At 35.3% G+C, this 14,384-nt stretch overlaps 1 protein-coding gene across 9 annotated transcripts in view; it reads right to left on the bottom strand.

The window, feature by feature from the left end:
* Positions 1-14,384, bottom strand: part of USP24 (ubiquitin specific peptidase 24) — a 148,246-nt gene that overhangs the window by 76,618 nt on the left and 57,244 nt on the right. For 7 of the 9 annotated variants that reach the window (XR_002644832.2, XM_022575774.2, XM_022575775.3 and 4 more), the window contains 12 exons: positions 14,010-14,075; positions 11,421-11,495; positions 10,646-10,804; positions 9,409-9,523; positions 9,109-9,212; positions 8,442-8,549; positions 8,140-8,235; positions 7,887-8,048; positions 7,640-7,687; positions 2,372-2,479; positions 1,512-1,661; positions 735-866 (listed from right to left, as the gene is read on the bottom strand). Coding sequence is in view for 8 of the 9 variants with exons in the window: in XM_022575774.2 (XP_022431482.1) it covers positions 735-866; positions 1,512-1,661; positions 2,372-2,479; positions 7,640-7,687; positions 7,887-8,048; positions 8,140-8,235; positions 8,442-8,549; positions 9,109-9,212; positions 9,409-9,523; positions 10,646-10,804; positions 11,421-11,495; positions 14,010-14,075 (1,323 nt within the window). In the remaining variant the exon portion in view is untranslated. Of the gene's footprint in view, positions 1-734; positions 867-1,511; positions 1,662-2,371; positions 2,480-5,706; positions 5,767-7,639; positions 7,688-7,886; positions 8,049-8,139; positions 8,236-8,441; positions 8,550-9,108; positions 9,213-9,408; positions 9,524-10,645; positions 10,805-11,420; positions 11,496-13,831; positions 13,891-14,009; positions 14,076-14,384 lie in introns of all 9 variants that reach the window. The other 2 variants (XM_089922052.1, XM_089922048.1) reach the window with 2 other exon arrangements.

Here is a 14,384-nt window from a genome sequence, read left to right as displayed (position 1 = left end):
GAAATGGTTCTAACTCTGGAACTAAATAAAGCAGTTAATTACAGCCATCTTTCCTCTAGATAATGAAAATATATATTCATGCTTTTCACTGAATTGTTACACTTTGGTTTTACCACCAACATTTATTAATAAGCCTTACTATGTGCCAGGGACTGTGCTAGGCACTGTCACATACTTAGTCCTTTCAATAATCTTATGATGTAGTTAACACTATTCTACAAAATGAGATGAGGAAACAGCCATTCACTGTTAGAAAACATCAAAGCAGTGTGGTGCTCCTGGTTTAATCCATTTTCAGCTGTGTAACTGTAGTTCCAAAGATCTGTCTAGGTATCAGTTCCTTCTTTAGCGTTTCCGGGATACAACATCATTATAGGAACTCGAAGTTTTCTGCTGGTTAATTTAAAATTAGTTTCATGGGAGGGAAAAAAATACTAAAAGACACACCAAGAATTCTTTTGCTGTACTCACTTGGCTGAATTTGGTTTTATCCAGAATGGTATCAGACTTACCAAAGATCTCACACACTTGTCTATATCACAGATATATATTATATAAAATATCTTTTCAACACTTATAGTTCCTAGCTTATTAGTATAAATGTATGCTTAGTAAATTGAAAAGTGTTTAGAATTGAAGATGTGAGACACACACAAAAATGTGAGATACACACAAAAAAGTGAAATACTATTAAGTCCCACTGCTGTCTTACTCCATCCACAATATCTTCTTACCTCTCTATCTAATTCACAAACATCCTGGCCAGTCACAAGACACTCCCAGATTTCCTTGGCACGATTCCAACCCAGATACAGAGTAGCTTCTTGCAAGAAAAATGCCAGAAATTTTAGATGGGCCTCTAAATACTGGAAAAAGAAATAATGCTAATTAGTTAACTCCAGGCATTCATATGTAAAAGAAAAACTTAAAAAAACAAAAAAAATTTGAAATTAAAAAAATAGTTTTACCTAATGCTTTTTCATATAACTTAGGGTAAAGTAAATGTGAGAAATCTGTTTACAAGTTGACAATACAATGTAGCAGAAACTACTTGAAGTCTAACACAAACTCAGTTGACTTTAGATGCCAAAAAAATACAATTTCGGCAATCTCAGAGTAAAACATCACAACACAACTGGTGAGTTAAGGTATTTTTCTATCTTTAAAAAAACAGTATTACTAACCACTAGATTTGAAAAACAAAAGCCATTAGCCACAGAACTGACAATTATTATTTCTGATCAAAGACAAAGAAAAGATGTTTATTTTTATTACCATATCATATGCCGTTATCTTGGGTGATTTACTGAAAGATTTACCCACAAATATCAATTTTCTGAACTTTTATTTTGAGGTGATTATAGTCAAGATACAAAAATGTTCCATTATGACAAAGACACCTCATACTACCTATTTAGAGTTACTCCCAATAAATATGATTTTTATAGTTCAAGTGCAAAAAGGCCAAATGAATGCTGTAAATCATGAAACAAAAGCACAATGCCAGATACCTCCCGATAAGTGTATCGGCCATCCACTAGTGTTGAACCAGTTAAGCCTCCAGGTCCAGCCACGGCTGCTGCAAGCCGATGACAAGCTATCAAACTTCCTGTTACCAATTTTACTATTTCAAAATTTTTCTTCAAGTCTTGAATAATGCTCTTGGCGAAAACAACAAAAAGAAAAATGGTATGAGAATGCGCAGTTATTTTGTCAGTTTAATACAAGCTTCTATTTTAGCACGTAGTTGAGGAATAGCAAACACAGAGTTTTTCACTCATATTTCCTACATAAAAGTAAATAAAATCAATCTGGTATGTACATTTACTAGGGAATTACTATAGAATTAATAAACTTCCCTGGTAAATTTCTGCTTGTAAAAGGGATTCTTTAAAAAAAAAAAAGTCTTTCAAAAGAACTATTTCACTTCTTGCATACTTTTCCAGATCTTTCTTCCCAAGTCTGTTACACTAAAAAAACACAAACAAACAAACAAACAAAAAACCCCAAGTCTATTACACTGAGGAAGCTCTAGCTCCTTAAGCAAACTCATGTTTTCACAATATAAAATAAGTCTTTGAATCTTTTCAAACAAATTTCTAAAATACCATTAACTTTTAAACATTGGCTTACTTTGTAAATTAAGGAAATAAAAAATAAATGAGTTAGGGATATAACAAAAGAAAAGTTCCATAGAAATGAAAGCAGAATGATGTCTAAATTCAAGATTATTAAGTAATATAAATGAATTACATTAATAACCATAAAACTGTAATACAGTCACTACAAAACTCAGCAATCTTTTGATGTTTGTTATTATAAAAGCTTATGCAAGTAATTGTATAATAACCAAATATAACTATACTCTTACCTTGTCTTGCTTTTGATAGGTTTGTTTTATGAATGAGCGGGTGATTTCATGTAGCTGACGCAAAGCTGGTACTACCCATACAAACTGGGGATTATTAAGTTGAGATGACTAGAGTTAAAAAGAAGTTACATTAGTTAAATTTAGAAATAAAGAGCAGATTAAATTTATTAGCTACAAAAAATTTCCAAGTCAATTAGGTTTTATTGTTACACATTCTATTATTTTTCTCTTCACATCGCTCATTTATAGTTTATCTCCATGCACTCATAATTCAGTCTTCAACTTCTTATTCTGCATGCAATCCTAAAGCCAAGAACTGCAAACAGGAGTGGATGTGAAGTGATAGTAAATGTATAGGGGTACATCAGCAAAAAACAGACGACAAGGAATTAGCAACTTCAGAGGATAGATTAAGTAGCACAGGCTGCTAGGATATGTTGACGTAATAAAATAAATTGATGGCAAAAGCTTAACTTGGATAATACTGAACTGGCTGATAAGTAAAATGGTATAAAAATATGGTTGTCTACAATTACATGATTAAGATACCAATGATATGATCAAGATACTAATAGTGGTCTAAATATTAAAGAAAATATCCACGGTCTGCTTGTATTTCCTAGTTAAAACAATTTTATGAGAGAATTCTACTTTTATTAATTATTACAGCCACTTATACTTTATATTTTTCAAAACACTTTTCAAATATGTTATTTCTGAAACTGGTACATGACAATCCAGATCTTCAAGTACATATCTGAAAAGTCTGATATTCATGCGATACTCTTTAAAAAGAGAATTGCTTTTGAATAAATAGCATCTTTCAAACTATGTGATTTCATTATAAAGGTTGTAGGAATGTCAGATTAAACACTATTGATCAATTGAAAAGTAACTCTCTAAAAAACTGAGTAACAGTTTTAAGTCCTTAGCTTTTACTTTAAAAACTGTATTATTTTTTTAAAGCCTTGCTTCTTTAAGTCTTTCTGTAAGATGAAGATGCCTATGGGGCAGAAAACTACTTTTGATGTCATTTGCAGAAAAATATCGTACTACTAAATACGTAAATGTGAGACAGCTACTGCCTAAATAATACTGGCTTTCCTAGAGATTAGCCAATCAGCAAATACCGTATTTCCTGGATTCTAAGATATAGGTTTTATAAATTTTAACATTTCTGAAATGGACACTTCTTACAATTGTATCAAAGAAACTTACCAGCCACTAGGCATAGGAGTAAGTTTAGATATACCTGTCCTTATGTGAGTATGTGCAAACTTAGCTGTTTTCAAAAGGTATCTGTTCATTTACCCATCATTTCTGCTGTTACCTGGCATAGTTTAGCACCAAACAAGGATGGCTTTTTAACTTAAATGTAGATCACTGATTTGTTTCTTGAATGCTATCAAAAAGATTACACTATGATATAGCACTGACTAGCCTGTCGTGTCCATCAATTCAATTAAAAGCAAAGAATAACTGCCAGTGGTCTCGGACTTAAGTGTTCTTCAGAGCCAGGAGAATTCGGTGTGACAGACTCATACCCTGTGAAGGGCTGTATCACTTGGCATTAAACGTCTCTCTGTCCAAAGCTGCACCTTGATTCAAGAGAAACTGTTTAACTTGTAGTATATACAACTTAATGAAAGAAAAAAGCAGCTTGAGTTTTTACAAAAAAAGGACACAAAACTCCATATTCTTCAACGTGCCTCAAAATTCTACAATCTTAAAGATTTCAAAGAAGTCCAAAGCACTACACTAGATAAAGAAAAGCAGTGTGCCACAGTGAGGCTGTACATACTGGATTAAACCTGTGATGCATGTTGCAATCACTGGCATCTTAGAATCAGAGAAATAAGGTATGTATTAAAGGCCAACTACTTGCAAGACTAGCTAGAATATTTCTGCTAGGATATGAAAGTTGCAAAATGACAGAGATTAAAATTCTAAGGCTTAAGTCCGAACTCATACCTTCCAAAAGGATTACAAACATTAGGATATAAATATAAACCCTTTAGTAAATAATCAGGTATATTAAAAAGTATCATTATGACCAATTAAGTCAATTACGGTTAGATTATTTTTTTAACATTGAAAATTACCCTTTAGAATCTAAAAAGTATTCCTGATATAGCCTTTCTACAGTTTAGCAAACAAGACAGATGTTATTTATTCCATCATATCTATAACATTATGTTGCTATGTTATAAGAAAAATTTAAATTACTCTTCTCCATTTATAAAAGGGGCAGAAGACTATGGTGAACAATTAAAACAAACATATCTGATAATGTCTGATAATGAAGCTGAGGTTTCATAAGTAGGAGTTAATGGTATATCCAAATTAGACTCCTAATGTTAGATGAAGCCGTAGAGGTCAACTAGTTCAGCCTGCAAACCTGTGCCTAAACTTTCCTTATTCATTTTTGTTACAAAACTTGTCTTCTAGTGTTTCCAGTGATGAGGAACTCAGGAGGCAGTGCATTCTGTGTCAGACTGTTTTCATAGGAAGTTCATTGCCCTATCATATTGCAACATGCCTTCCCATAACTTCTTAGGAGACATAAAAAGTTAAGTTGAATCAAACTTCTATAACAATCCTCTAAGTAGCTGAAAAAGCTTTCCTATTCTTTCTTGAGTTCTCTCTTCTCAAAGCTGAATATCCCAGTTCTTCATCTGCCTTGTTTTACCAGACCTAGCCATTTACCTAGAACCAAGTTCAAATCTTTACATGGGTGGACATTTAAAAAGTATTTCCTCCTGTGCTAAGCACATCACTGTGAGGCTGTACTGAGGGCATCTTGCTGGTTTTACTTTCAGTTGTATGTTTGGGCAAGTGGAGGCCCCTCAGGTATGGGTAAGTAACGATTTTAGTGTCCTCACAGAGGAAGGGGAAGAGGTAAGAGAAAGGGAGCCAACATTTATTGAAAGGCTGCTGGGCACTGTGCTAGGAGGCCTTCATATAATGACTTAAGGAATACACAAACACCACTAATTGAGTAAAAATGACTTTTTTTGGTTTAGTAATATTTTGTTTGGATGAGTACATTTAAACTTTTTAATCGAAGTAAAAAATAAGTGCAATAAGAGGGAAAGGGTTGGGGGCAGACAGTGGAAGGTATAAAGGAAGCAAAGGAAAGAGGACCAAGGAAGCCAAGGGTATCCTGGCAGAATCTACAGAAATAAAGTTGAGAAATAAAGGTCAGAATTTCTGAACACAATAATGGAACTTGGGAATTTTAAGAGTGTCAAAAGCAGAGGGAAAGGGAATCAGTTGGAGGAGTAGAGGTAGCTGGGGGGTGGGAGGGGAGTAAGAGGTGGGTGATCTTGTCTTACCCTTTGCTTAGTTTCTGTGTAGCCTGGCAGGGAGACATAATTCCCAGTCAGCCCACCTTGCTGCCTGGCAGGAAAGGGCATAGCATAGAAAAACACCTTTAGTGGCAGTATATAACTCAACCCCCTGCCTGGAGTCATATCGGGGGCTTTGATCTTCCCACTGCCCCCCTTCAGCCATGTGTACTTTAAGAGAGTGTCTGCAAAAGCACTCAGTCAACTGAAAAGTGCTATGTAAATGCAAGTTATTATTATTTGAAATGAAAGAATGGTACGTCAGAATTTCTTTACTGGGAGCAGTGGGATACAAAAAAGGAAGAATATTCCTTTCAAGACTCACAAAATGACTCCAAAATTCTCCCTGTTACTTTTTGAGTTTTGTTATCAAACAATAGACATGAATGAAGCGACTGCAAAGAGAAGCAATAAAGATGCAGCGATGCTACTGGCTACAAGGGCTAAAGTACTGCTTAGTTGTAACAAGGAAGGAACAGGGATCAGGAAGGATTTTTCTGGTTTCAAAAGCCATTTCCCTGGAGGGAGGAAAAAGTCCCTTCAGCTTTGACCTTCATACCTATAAAGAAATGTATCTGTTACTGTGAAGAAAAGACCATTTTCTATAGATACCCTTTCCCTCTTACTATTACTATTGAAAGATTTAAACTTCTTAAATAACTCTGGATGAGTTTCAATCATAAAGACAGAGGGTGCTAAACTATCTGAATCACTGAGCTGAGAAAATTCAAATTGTATCTGAGTAGAAAGAGAGCAATGTTGTTGAATTAAAGGAACAATTAATCATAACCTGAGCATTACCAGCTCCAGTTTGTGAACGATTTTAATGTAGAAAATTCACTTGATCAAATTTCAATGTCAGAAATATAACAAAGTTCTTAAATGTCCCCAACTAAACTTTATGGCCAAGCATAATTTAAGAGAATAAAAGCCTACTGAGTCACCAAGGCCGCTTAGCAAGAGCTGAGTCTCTGAATTTACTAATGTAAATTAGCAGTATTCAAGATCCTTTAAAGAAATACTTACTAGGAAAGCCAAGAAATATGTTTTACCAATGAAATTCCTAAGCCATTAGCTATTTACTAAAACCTTTTCTTATGATAACAGTGAAATGAAACCCCTCTCGCTGCTAGGCTTTGTTTCATCTGGGCAACCTGAGGGCCTGTGTGGGAGGAGGACATGCTCTGATCAGGGCTGCTGCAACCACGGAAGCAGGCTCCAGTGAGCAGCTACTGACTGCAGCAACAGGAGAGCTACAATCATCACTACACATGCTGCTACCCACCCTTTCGAAGGACAGCCCTTAAGTCCACAGTCACCTGGAGGCCAAAGCCCTGGAGCGTAGGACTTCACGGCACTCATCACTACCCAGTTCTACCTTCTAAAATCGAGCCCTAGCAGCAGGCACTCACTCAATAACCGTTTGCGTAAGGAATTACTTTAGGAACACATCTGAACCAAGCACCTAGAAAACGACTACGTGCCAGCAACGAATGAACTTCTTTCTTCCCTTCTTTCTCTCTTCTTACTCTATGAATGTTCCTCCATTTCTCTCTTATGGGAGAAAAATGGACACGATATTTATTTAGAATCCATTGTGCTTATTAAAGATGTGCATACTTTGGATTTAATTTTAAGAAAGAAAAACTAAGTTGAAGGTCTTACAATCTTATGAGAATAATATAGTAAAACTACTCTTTGAATGTGACCCTGGATTTATTTTCCCCTTTGACAGTCAATAACCCCCAAGCTTTAAATAATAAGCACAGGTCATAAGCAAATATTTAAACAGCAGTGTGTATCTGAATATTATTTGAAGAAACACTAAAACATACTTTTATCTTAAAATTATAATTCAATTTATTAAAAGGAATTATTAAATTAGTATACCTTTTAGTTGGTTCCATCTGCAAATTCTTACCTTGAATCCATCCTTCTTGTTTTTTTCCAAACCTGACCATTCTCCAGGCTGAAAATTAATTTTAAGAAATATAAGTGACTTGGTAAAAGCAGTACCTATAATTTCCCAATTTTGGACTCTAAGGTATGAGCTTCCAGGTAGGACATTTAGTTTAATTTACATAATAGGGGAGGAAAATTATTTGGCTCTAATTACTCAGACAATACTGTTGCTCTGACAACAAAACTAGACCAAAGATAAAACCAACCCTTTTAATATCTTCTATGCACTTAATGATGTAGCTCCTCTTGATTGCTTCTTTCACTGCATACGCATCACTTAGGATTGTCAGGTGCTCCTCCAAAGCTTGCTGAATAAGGCTACTGGGCAACGTTGGGAGATGAGCCAGTTCCCAGAGTACATCTAACACCTACAATAAACCACATGTGATGAGCCAGCCCATACGCAAGTAAAGCTGCTTTAAGTACTTGTAGCTAGAAAAAGTCATTTGATTCTCCTGCCTTTCCAGAAGTGGTCTCAAAGCGAGCTTCACGGCCTATTCGTCCAATCAGGCTCAATAGCTTCTGTCTTACTCTATCGGTCTCGGTCTCCCAGCTCTGTAGAATGAAAAAGAAAAGACACAGGAACTGCTTCCCATTCCCATTTGATCACCCTGGCAAAACGTGCAAAAACTTTAAACTTGAGCTAAAAAAGTTTAATAAAGTAAGAAGAGTACGGTTAAACACTGCTAATTTAGAGGGAGGAGACTTCAAAATAAGATTGTTTTAGAAATATTTAAAAGTAAGCATGCTTGAACACATACCTTCTGAATGAGAACAAACAAATGATTAAGCTGATCCGAATTAAATTTGACAGCTGCTGCAGCAATAATAGTATGGATATTCTCGATCACAGTAGATGATTGTCCTGACTAGAAAAGAAGACATTGGGAATAAAGTTAAGTCTTGGAGACTGGAAAAACCCAAGTCTTTCCCTGTTGATTTATAGAAGCAAAAGCAAAACAGTAACAAAGATAAATTGATTCTAATCTAACAGCATACATACACTTGCATGATAAAATTGGTAAGACTACAAGAAGCAACCATTATTAATGGTTATCTGTTGGCCTTGTTTAAATTCCTAGAAGCATTAAATCTCTAAAAAGACAATGTAAAAAAAGGTGAGAATCAAGTTCTCAATCTGACATATTCATTTCAAGAGGAGAACAAAATATTTTCAACTGGCTTAAAAACAATTTAAACTAATTACAAGAAAAACATACTCACTTTTCACATTTTATAAATGATCTTGAGGGTCTCAGTTGAGAGTATTATGTGTCTCATTTTTAAATCTGCTTATAGATACTTTGTGACTTCAATTATTATTTATTTATCCATGGGCAGTAAGTCTCTGCTTTAGAGAGTCACCACCCTTCGCCCTTACTGAAAAAAAATGTCAGAAAAAGGCAAAAACAATTCTGATCAACTTACCTGTATCTTCCAAATTTTAGTGAGCTCATCTAAAGACAATTTACTGCCCAAGAGTTCAATAATTCCCTTTATACGATCACAGTATTGTGCTTGGTCTATGTTGCCTAAGAGAAGAAACACCAGAGAGGCAGACAGATACAGTGAACACTAACCTTCTAAATATGATTCTATTTATTCAAAGCAATATTAACTTGCTATAAGACTATTTAAAGGCTAATATAGTCAAAGCAACAATTTCATATGTTTTTTATACAGAAATATATTATTTATGTGTTAGGTAACCTTTTTTAAGCAACTTACCTTCCAATGCAATTGACAGAACTGAGTTCTCAACTAGCCAGTCTAACAGTCTGTCTGTATCTATAGCATTCTTCACAGATTTGGATAAAGTGCTATCTTCTATTAGTTTGGTTACCTAAAAAGACAGGATTATTGTGATTGAATCTAATGCAAATATTCATAATCAAAATCTTCATATATATTTTGTGCCTTTTATAGTGTTACAATGTGGTCTAATGATTAGCCAAAATGCATCAAAGGCCAGTTACTAGAAGTTAATAGACCACTTATTTGTGATGTCTCTTTAAAAAGAACACAGAGCTCACACTTCCTGGGCCACTGCTGATTGGCTCAGGGATGCACATCTGACCCAAACTTCAATCAGAGCACTCCTCCAAATTCTATACTTGGGACCAGAGAGAAAGTATCACTCCTTCCCGAGTCACAAGAGCTATCCATGGCCATGTCTACTGTATGAAAGATGCCACTCTGTAGGTGGAAAGAGAACAAGGCCATCATGCTCATAAAAGCAGAGATAAGACCTGGATAGAGTCCTGGCAGTGATTCAGTCTCAGATTCTAGTTGATCCTGTTGCCCACATGTGTCCCTGCCCTTACACGGTTTGGCTAGTCAATCTCTCATTCATGTGAGACAGCCCAGCATTCTTCCATTAAATTCCTCTTTTAGTCTAAGATAATTCAAGATGAGTTTATTTCACTTGCAGCCAAGAATCCTAATTAACACAAAACTGAAGGAAAATAACTGGAATTATGACTGAGCTGTATTGGCTCCACCGGAAACTCACCAAAACCAACTATGCTCATGTAAAGTTTAGGAAGCTGCAGAAAATTACTTCCATCATTTTGCTTAAACAAAACAAAATTTTGCCTCAACCCCAGTTAGAAGATTTGATTTAAGTAAACACATATCTGAAATATAGTAAAAGGGATTATACCCTTAGGGTAAAAAGTAAATCTCAAACTGTATATTCCAAGGAATTATGTTCTAGCAAATTTCACTAGAACACTAAATAGTTCACAGAACGAATTTGGAATGTAATACGTATAAAAATATTGCTTTATTAACAATTATAAACATGTATACAATTTTATATATAATCACTGTTATCTCTTTTTGTAGGATTACAAGAAATTATTATTCTTTATTTCCCAACATTTTTATATTAATAACCACAAAGTTCTGGAAGAACTTAAAGTGTCTGTCCTTTAAGTCTTCCAGAAACGGACGCAAAACTTACTTCTTTGAGGGAATTCATTTTAGCGCTAAAATGAGGTGATTTCAGCATGCGCAGTAGGATGTCTAGTCGAAGGTCGTCCACAACGGTCACCAGATCCGGTTGGAAGCGCATGCAAAGTAACTTAATGGCAGACAAGAGCTCCGGGATGCTAACCAATCTCTTTTATTTAAAAACAAAATACACACAAACGTACAGATACATAAACAGAAAAAACAAAAAGGAACCATGAAAACATTCGATGCCAATTCTTACACACACACAGGAATACGGGACATTTTCAATAACCATGGTCTAATGGTATATGATATTCCACATGGTCAATAAACTTCATTTTACTTCTAACCAAAAGTTAGCACATGTGTGAGCAAAGAAAAGGAAAGTGTTCTGTGAGAAATTCAAGGTAGACAAAATAAATCACGTTAAATTTAAATGCTAAAATTGCTTTAAACACCTTTGGATAGCTTTAAATACTGAATTATTTTAAAGCTTCTTCAATGCTATACCAATTATACTACTATCAAAATCAACATGTTAGTAAAATTCTTAATGGTATCACTTGCCGACAGCCCTACATTCATTCTATTGACTGAGGTAACACCAACCACTTGGTATTTCAGACAAAACATTTTTTGGTTAGGAGATGTAAAATTAATTTGATGTGAGTTGTATGTGACCAGAATCCAAACAGAAATGGTGTGTGAACCTTGCCCTAAGCCCTGGCTCTGCTTCCATGGACCAATAGGCATCGGGGCTACTTGACTGGAGAGAACATTACCTTATCTTTAAGGTCCTTTTCTTCCACGCTCCGCACGTCCTGGATTGTAGTAAGGATGACTGGGTCCAGCATGGGCTGCAAGAAAACAGTACTAAAGTTAATAAGGACCCCTGAATCTGTCCCCAAACTAGAGAGGAGACACTTTTTTATTCACATTTCATAAAGGAGAGGGTGCTATGCAAAGATCAGAATTCTAGTATTAGAGCAGCCACTAACTAGGTAATACCATCCCAAGTAAACCCTTAACTGATTCTGTGCCTCAGCTTCTTTACTATCATATGGGTGCAATCCCTCTTTACTATCTTATAAAAGGTCCTTTGAAGAGCAACCAAAGACAACCAACGACACACCAACTTAAAACATTAAGCATGAGTATGTATTATTTTTGTAATAAAGTATTTTGCATTTGATTTAAAAAACGAATATAAGCACAGACCATGAAAAATACACTGTTTTATTATGCATTTATTTTGCTAACTGATATAAATGAGGCCTATAGACAAGACTCATACAATACACTGCTCCACAATGGTAGCATAACCAGGTAACTAACTCTAAATAGTATGCGAGAAGTAGCAAACTATTAGCTAGATCTAAATGATCACTTCCATTTAAGTAAAATAATTTTTAAAACTTATCTGGTGACAAGAGAAGGCAGACAATATTTGGCTGTCAAAGCAAGAAGACATTAGCAATGAATTAAAATGGCATCAGGCAACTGATTATCCTAGTAGAATTTCTTTATTTACACTCATGCCAACTGTATAGTGAGAACTGAGAGCTGTCAGGGTAAGAGGCAAGTCACACGGCTCTTCTCAGCATGTGCCAGCCCTACTTAATTCTCACGGCAACTCTGTGAGACAGGCATGGTTATTATCACTATTTTACAGATAAAGAAGCCAAGTCATAGGAGTTACTTCAGTCTTCCAAAGTCACAGAAGGAGCAAGTGGTAGAGACAATTGTTAATTTACATAAATATGGTATGAATTTATTGCTGAATGAACTTAAGGTTAGATGGTTTGATATAATTAAAATAAAGATAAAGTTAAATAAGCTTTGGTTGGAAATTCATATACTTTTTACTCTTTTTAAAGTACACTGTGCTTGGACTTCCCTGGTGGCACAGTGGTTAAGAATTTGCCTGCCAATGCAGGGGACACAGGTTCAAGCCCTGGTCCAGAAAGATGCCACACGCCGCGGAGCAACTAAGCCCGTGTGCCACAACTACTGAGCCTGCGCTCTAGAGCCCGCACGCCATGACTACCAAGCCCATGCACCACAACTACTGAAGCCCGTGCGCCTAGAGCCTGTGCTCTGTAAAAAGAGAAGCTACCGCAATGAGGAGCCCACGCACCACAACAAAGAGTAGCCCCCACTCGCAGCAACCAGAGAAAGCCCGCGTGCAGCAACAAAGACCCAACATAGCCAAAAAAAGTACACTGTGTTTACATATAAAACCTGGAATTTCTAAAGAACTTAGTTATTAATTAGCAGTTGGAATATTTACACTGAAGCTCTTTCCACGGAGCAATGCATGGGTTTAAAAGCATGCATTTAAAAATTCAACCCTGGCTCTGATTATTAAAAAGCCAATTATTAAATTATTAAGTCAAATCATTTTGTCTCTTTGTCTTCGTGTTTCAGCTACAAAAAGAATGATTGTATTCATATGCTTAATAAGTGAGAGAACACTAGATGTCTCTAAAGACCTTAGTATCCAGAATGAAGAAATACATAAGTAGCCATCCTGTTTCATTTAAAAAAACTCTAAAGAAGGCACTTAAAACTTAGAAATAGCAGGAATTTCCAGAACCTACTAAAAAAATCCTATATCCCTTGTTAAAATGGCCCTAAGTAAATTAGATATTAGAAAGAAGGAACAAGCACATACTATTTGCTTCCAAAGGAGACTAAGCTTTCAAAACCATTTACGGTGATTTAAAAAAATCTCTGTGAAAGTTTTAAGTTTCACAGACTTATTTCTATAAAGAAAATAATAAATGGAGGTATTTCAACATGACATTTTATTCAGTAAAACTTGTTAACTGAAATGGAAAGGAATAAGAAAATGTAATAAGCCCTAAGCATTAGGAAGCTGAACATTCCACAGCCTTGACTATCCTGTGGCCTGCTGACGTACAATCTGCAGAGGCAAGAAATCAGACAAGATGTGCTGTTAAACTGTTACTCAGTGAGTGACTTGGCTAGCAGGCGAGCCCAGCACCACTCAACACTGTTGAACACATAATGGCACTGAACCCTTAAATAATCCTGTAAATGGGGTAGGGATATATGCCACCTATTTTATAGTGAAGGAAGCAAAGAAAAATATATGCTATAATATGTAATTATATTTGATAAAATGATAAATTAAAAAGGTAAATAACCTTAAATGTTAGGTTTCCTATACCTTAAATTAGTAATCACTTTTATTTATCTTCTGATATTTTCACTATAAAGATAGCTAATCTGAAAAAAAAAAGTTACTCTAAATTAGGCACAATTCTGAACAACCTGATAAAAAGATAATTTTACTGTTTGTATCTCTTAGATCACCTCTGAAGTAAGTGTAAAATGGCCTATCTTACCTGTACCACTGAGGAGTTGAGGTACTCTGCACACACCCCTAAGGGCTGCACCAGTGCTGATACTGCCTGAAAAAAGACAGTGAAGGTGAGAAATAAATGTGAGCGAGTTTCTTCCTTTTAACATTAAACAAATCCCTTTTAATATGTCAGAGAACATTTTATACTCTTGAATAGAAGAACTGATATAAAGATGTCGATTTATTTAAATTACTGTAGAAATGTGATTTAAATCATAATATGCCAATAAAACTTCTTTCAAGGCTTGGATGAGACGATTCTAACGTTCACATTGCAGAATAACAAAAATTTGGATTTGAACAAGGAGAGAACAGTTGGGGAAGGAGTGAAATGTGCCTTTAACAAAAAAATACTTAA

This window comes from Delphinapterus leucas, chromosome 1 (genome assembly GCF_059928025.1).
Source record: "Delphinapterus leucas isolate spDelLeu-1000000601 "Yukka" chromosome 1, BTC_Dleu_Yukka2, whole genome shotgun sequence".
In the NCBI taxonomy this organism is placed as follows: Eukaryota; Metazoa; Chordata; class Mammalia; order Artiodactyla; family Monodontidae; genus Delphinapterus; species Delphinapterus leucas.
The sequence above is the reverse complement of the archived record's forward strand: the minus strand, read 5'-3'. Positions and strand labels throughout refer to the sequence as shown.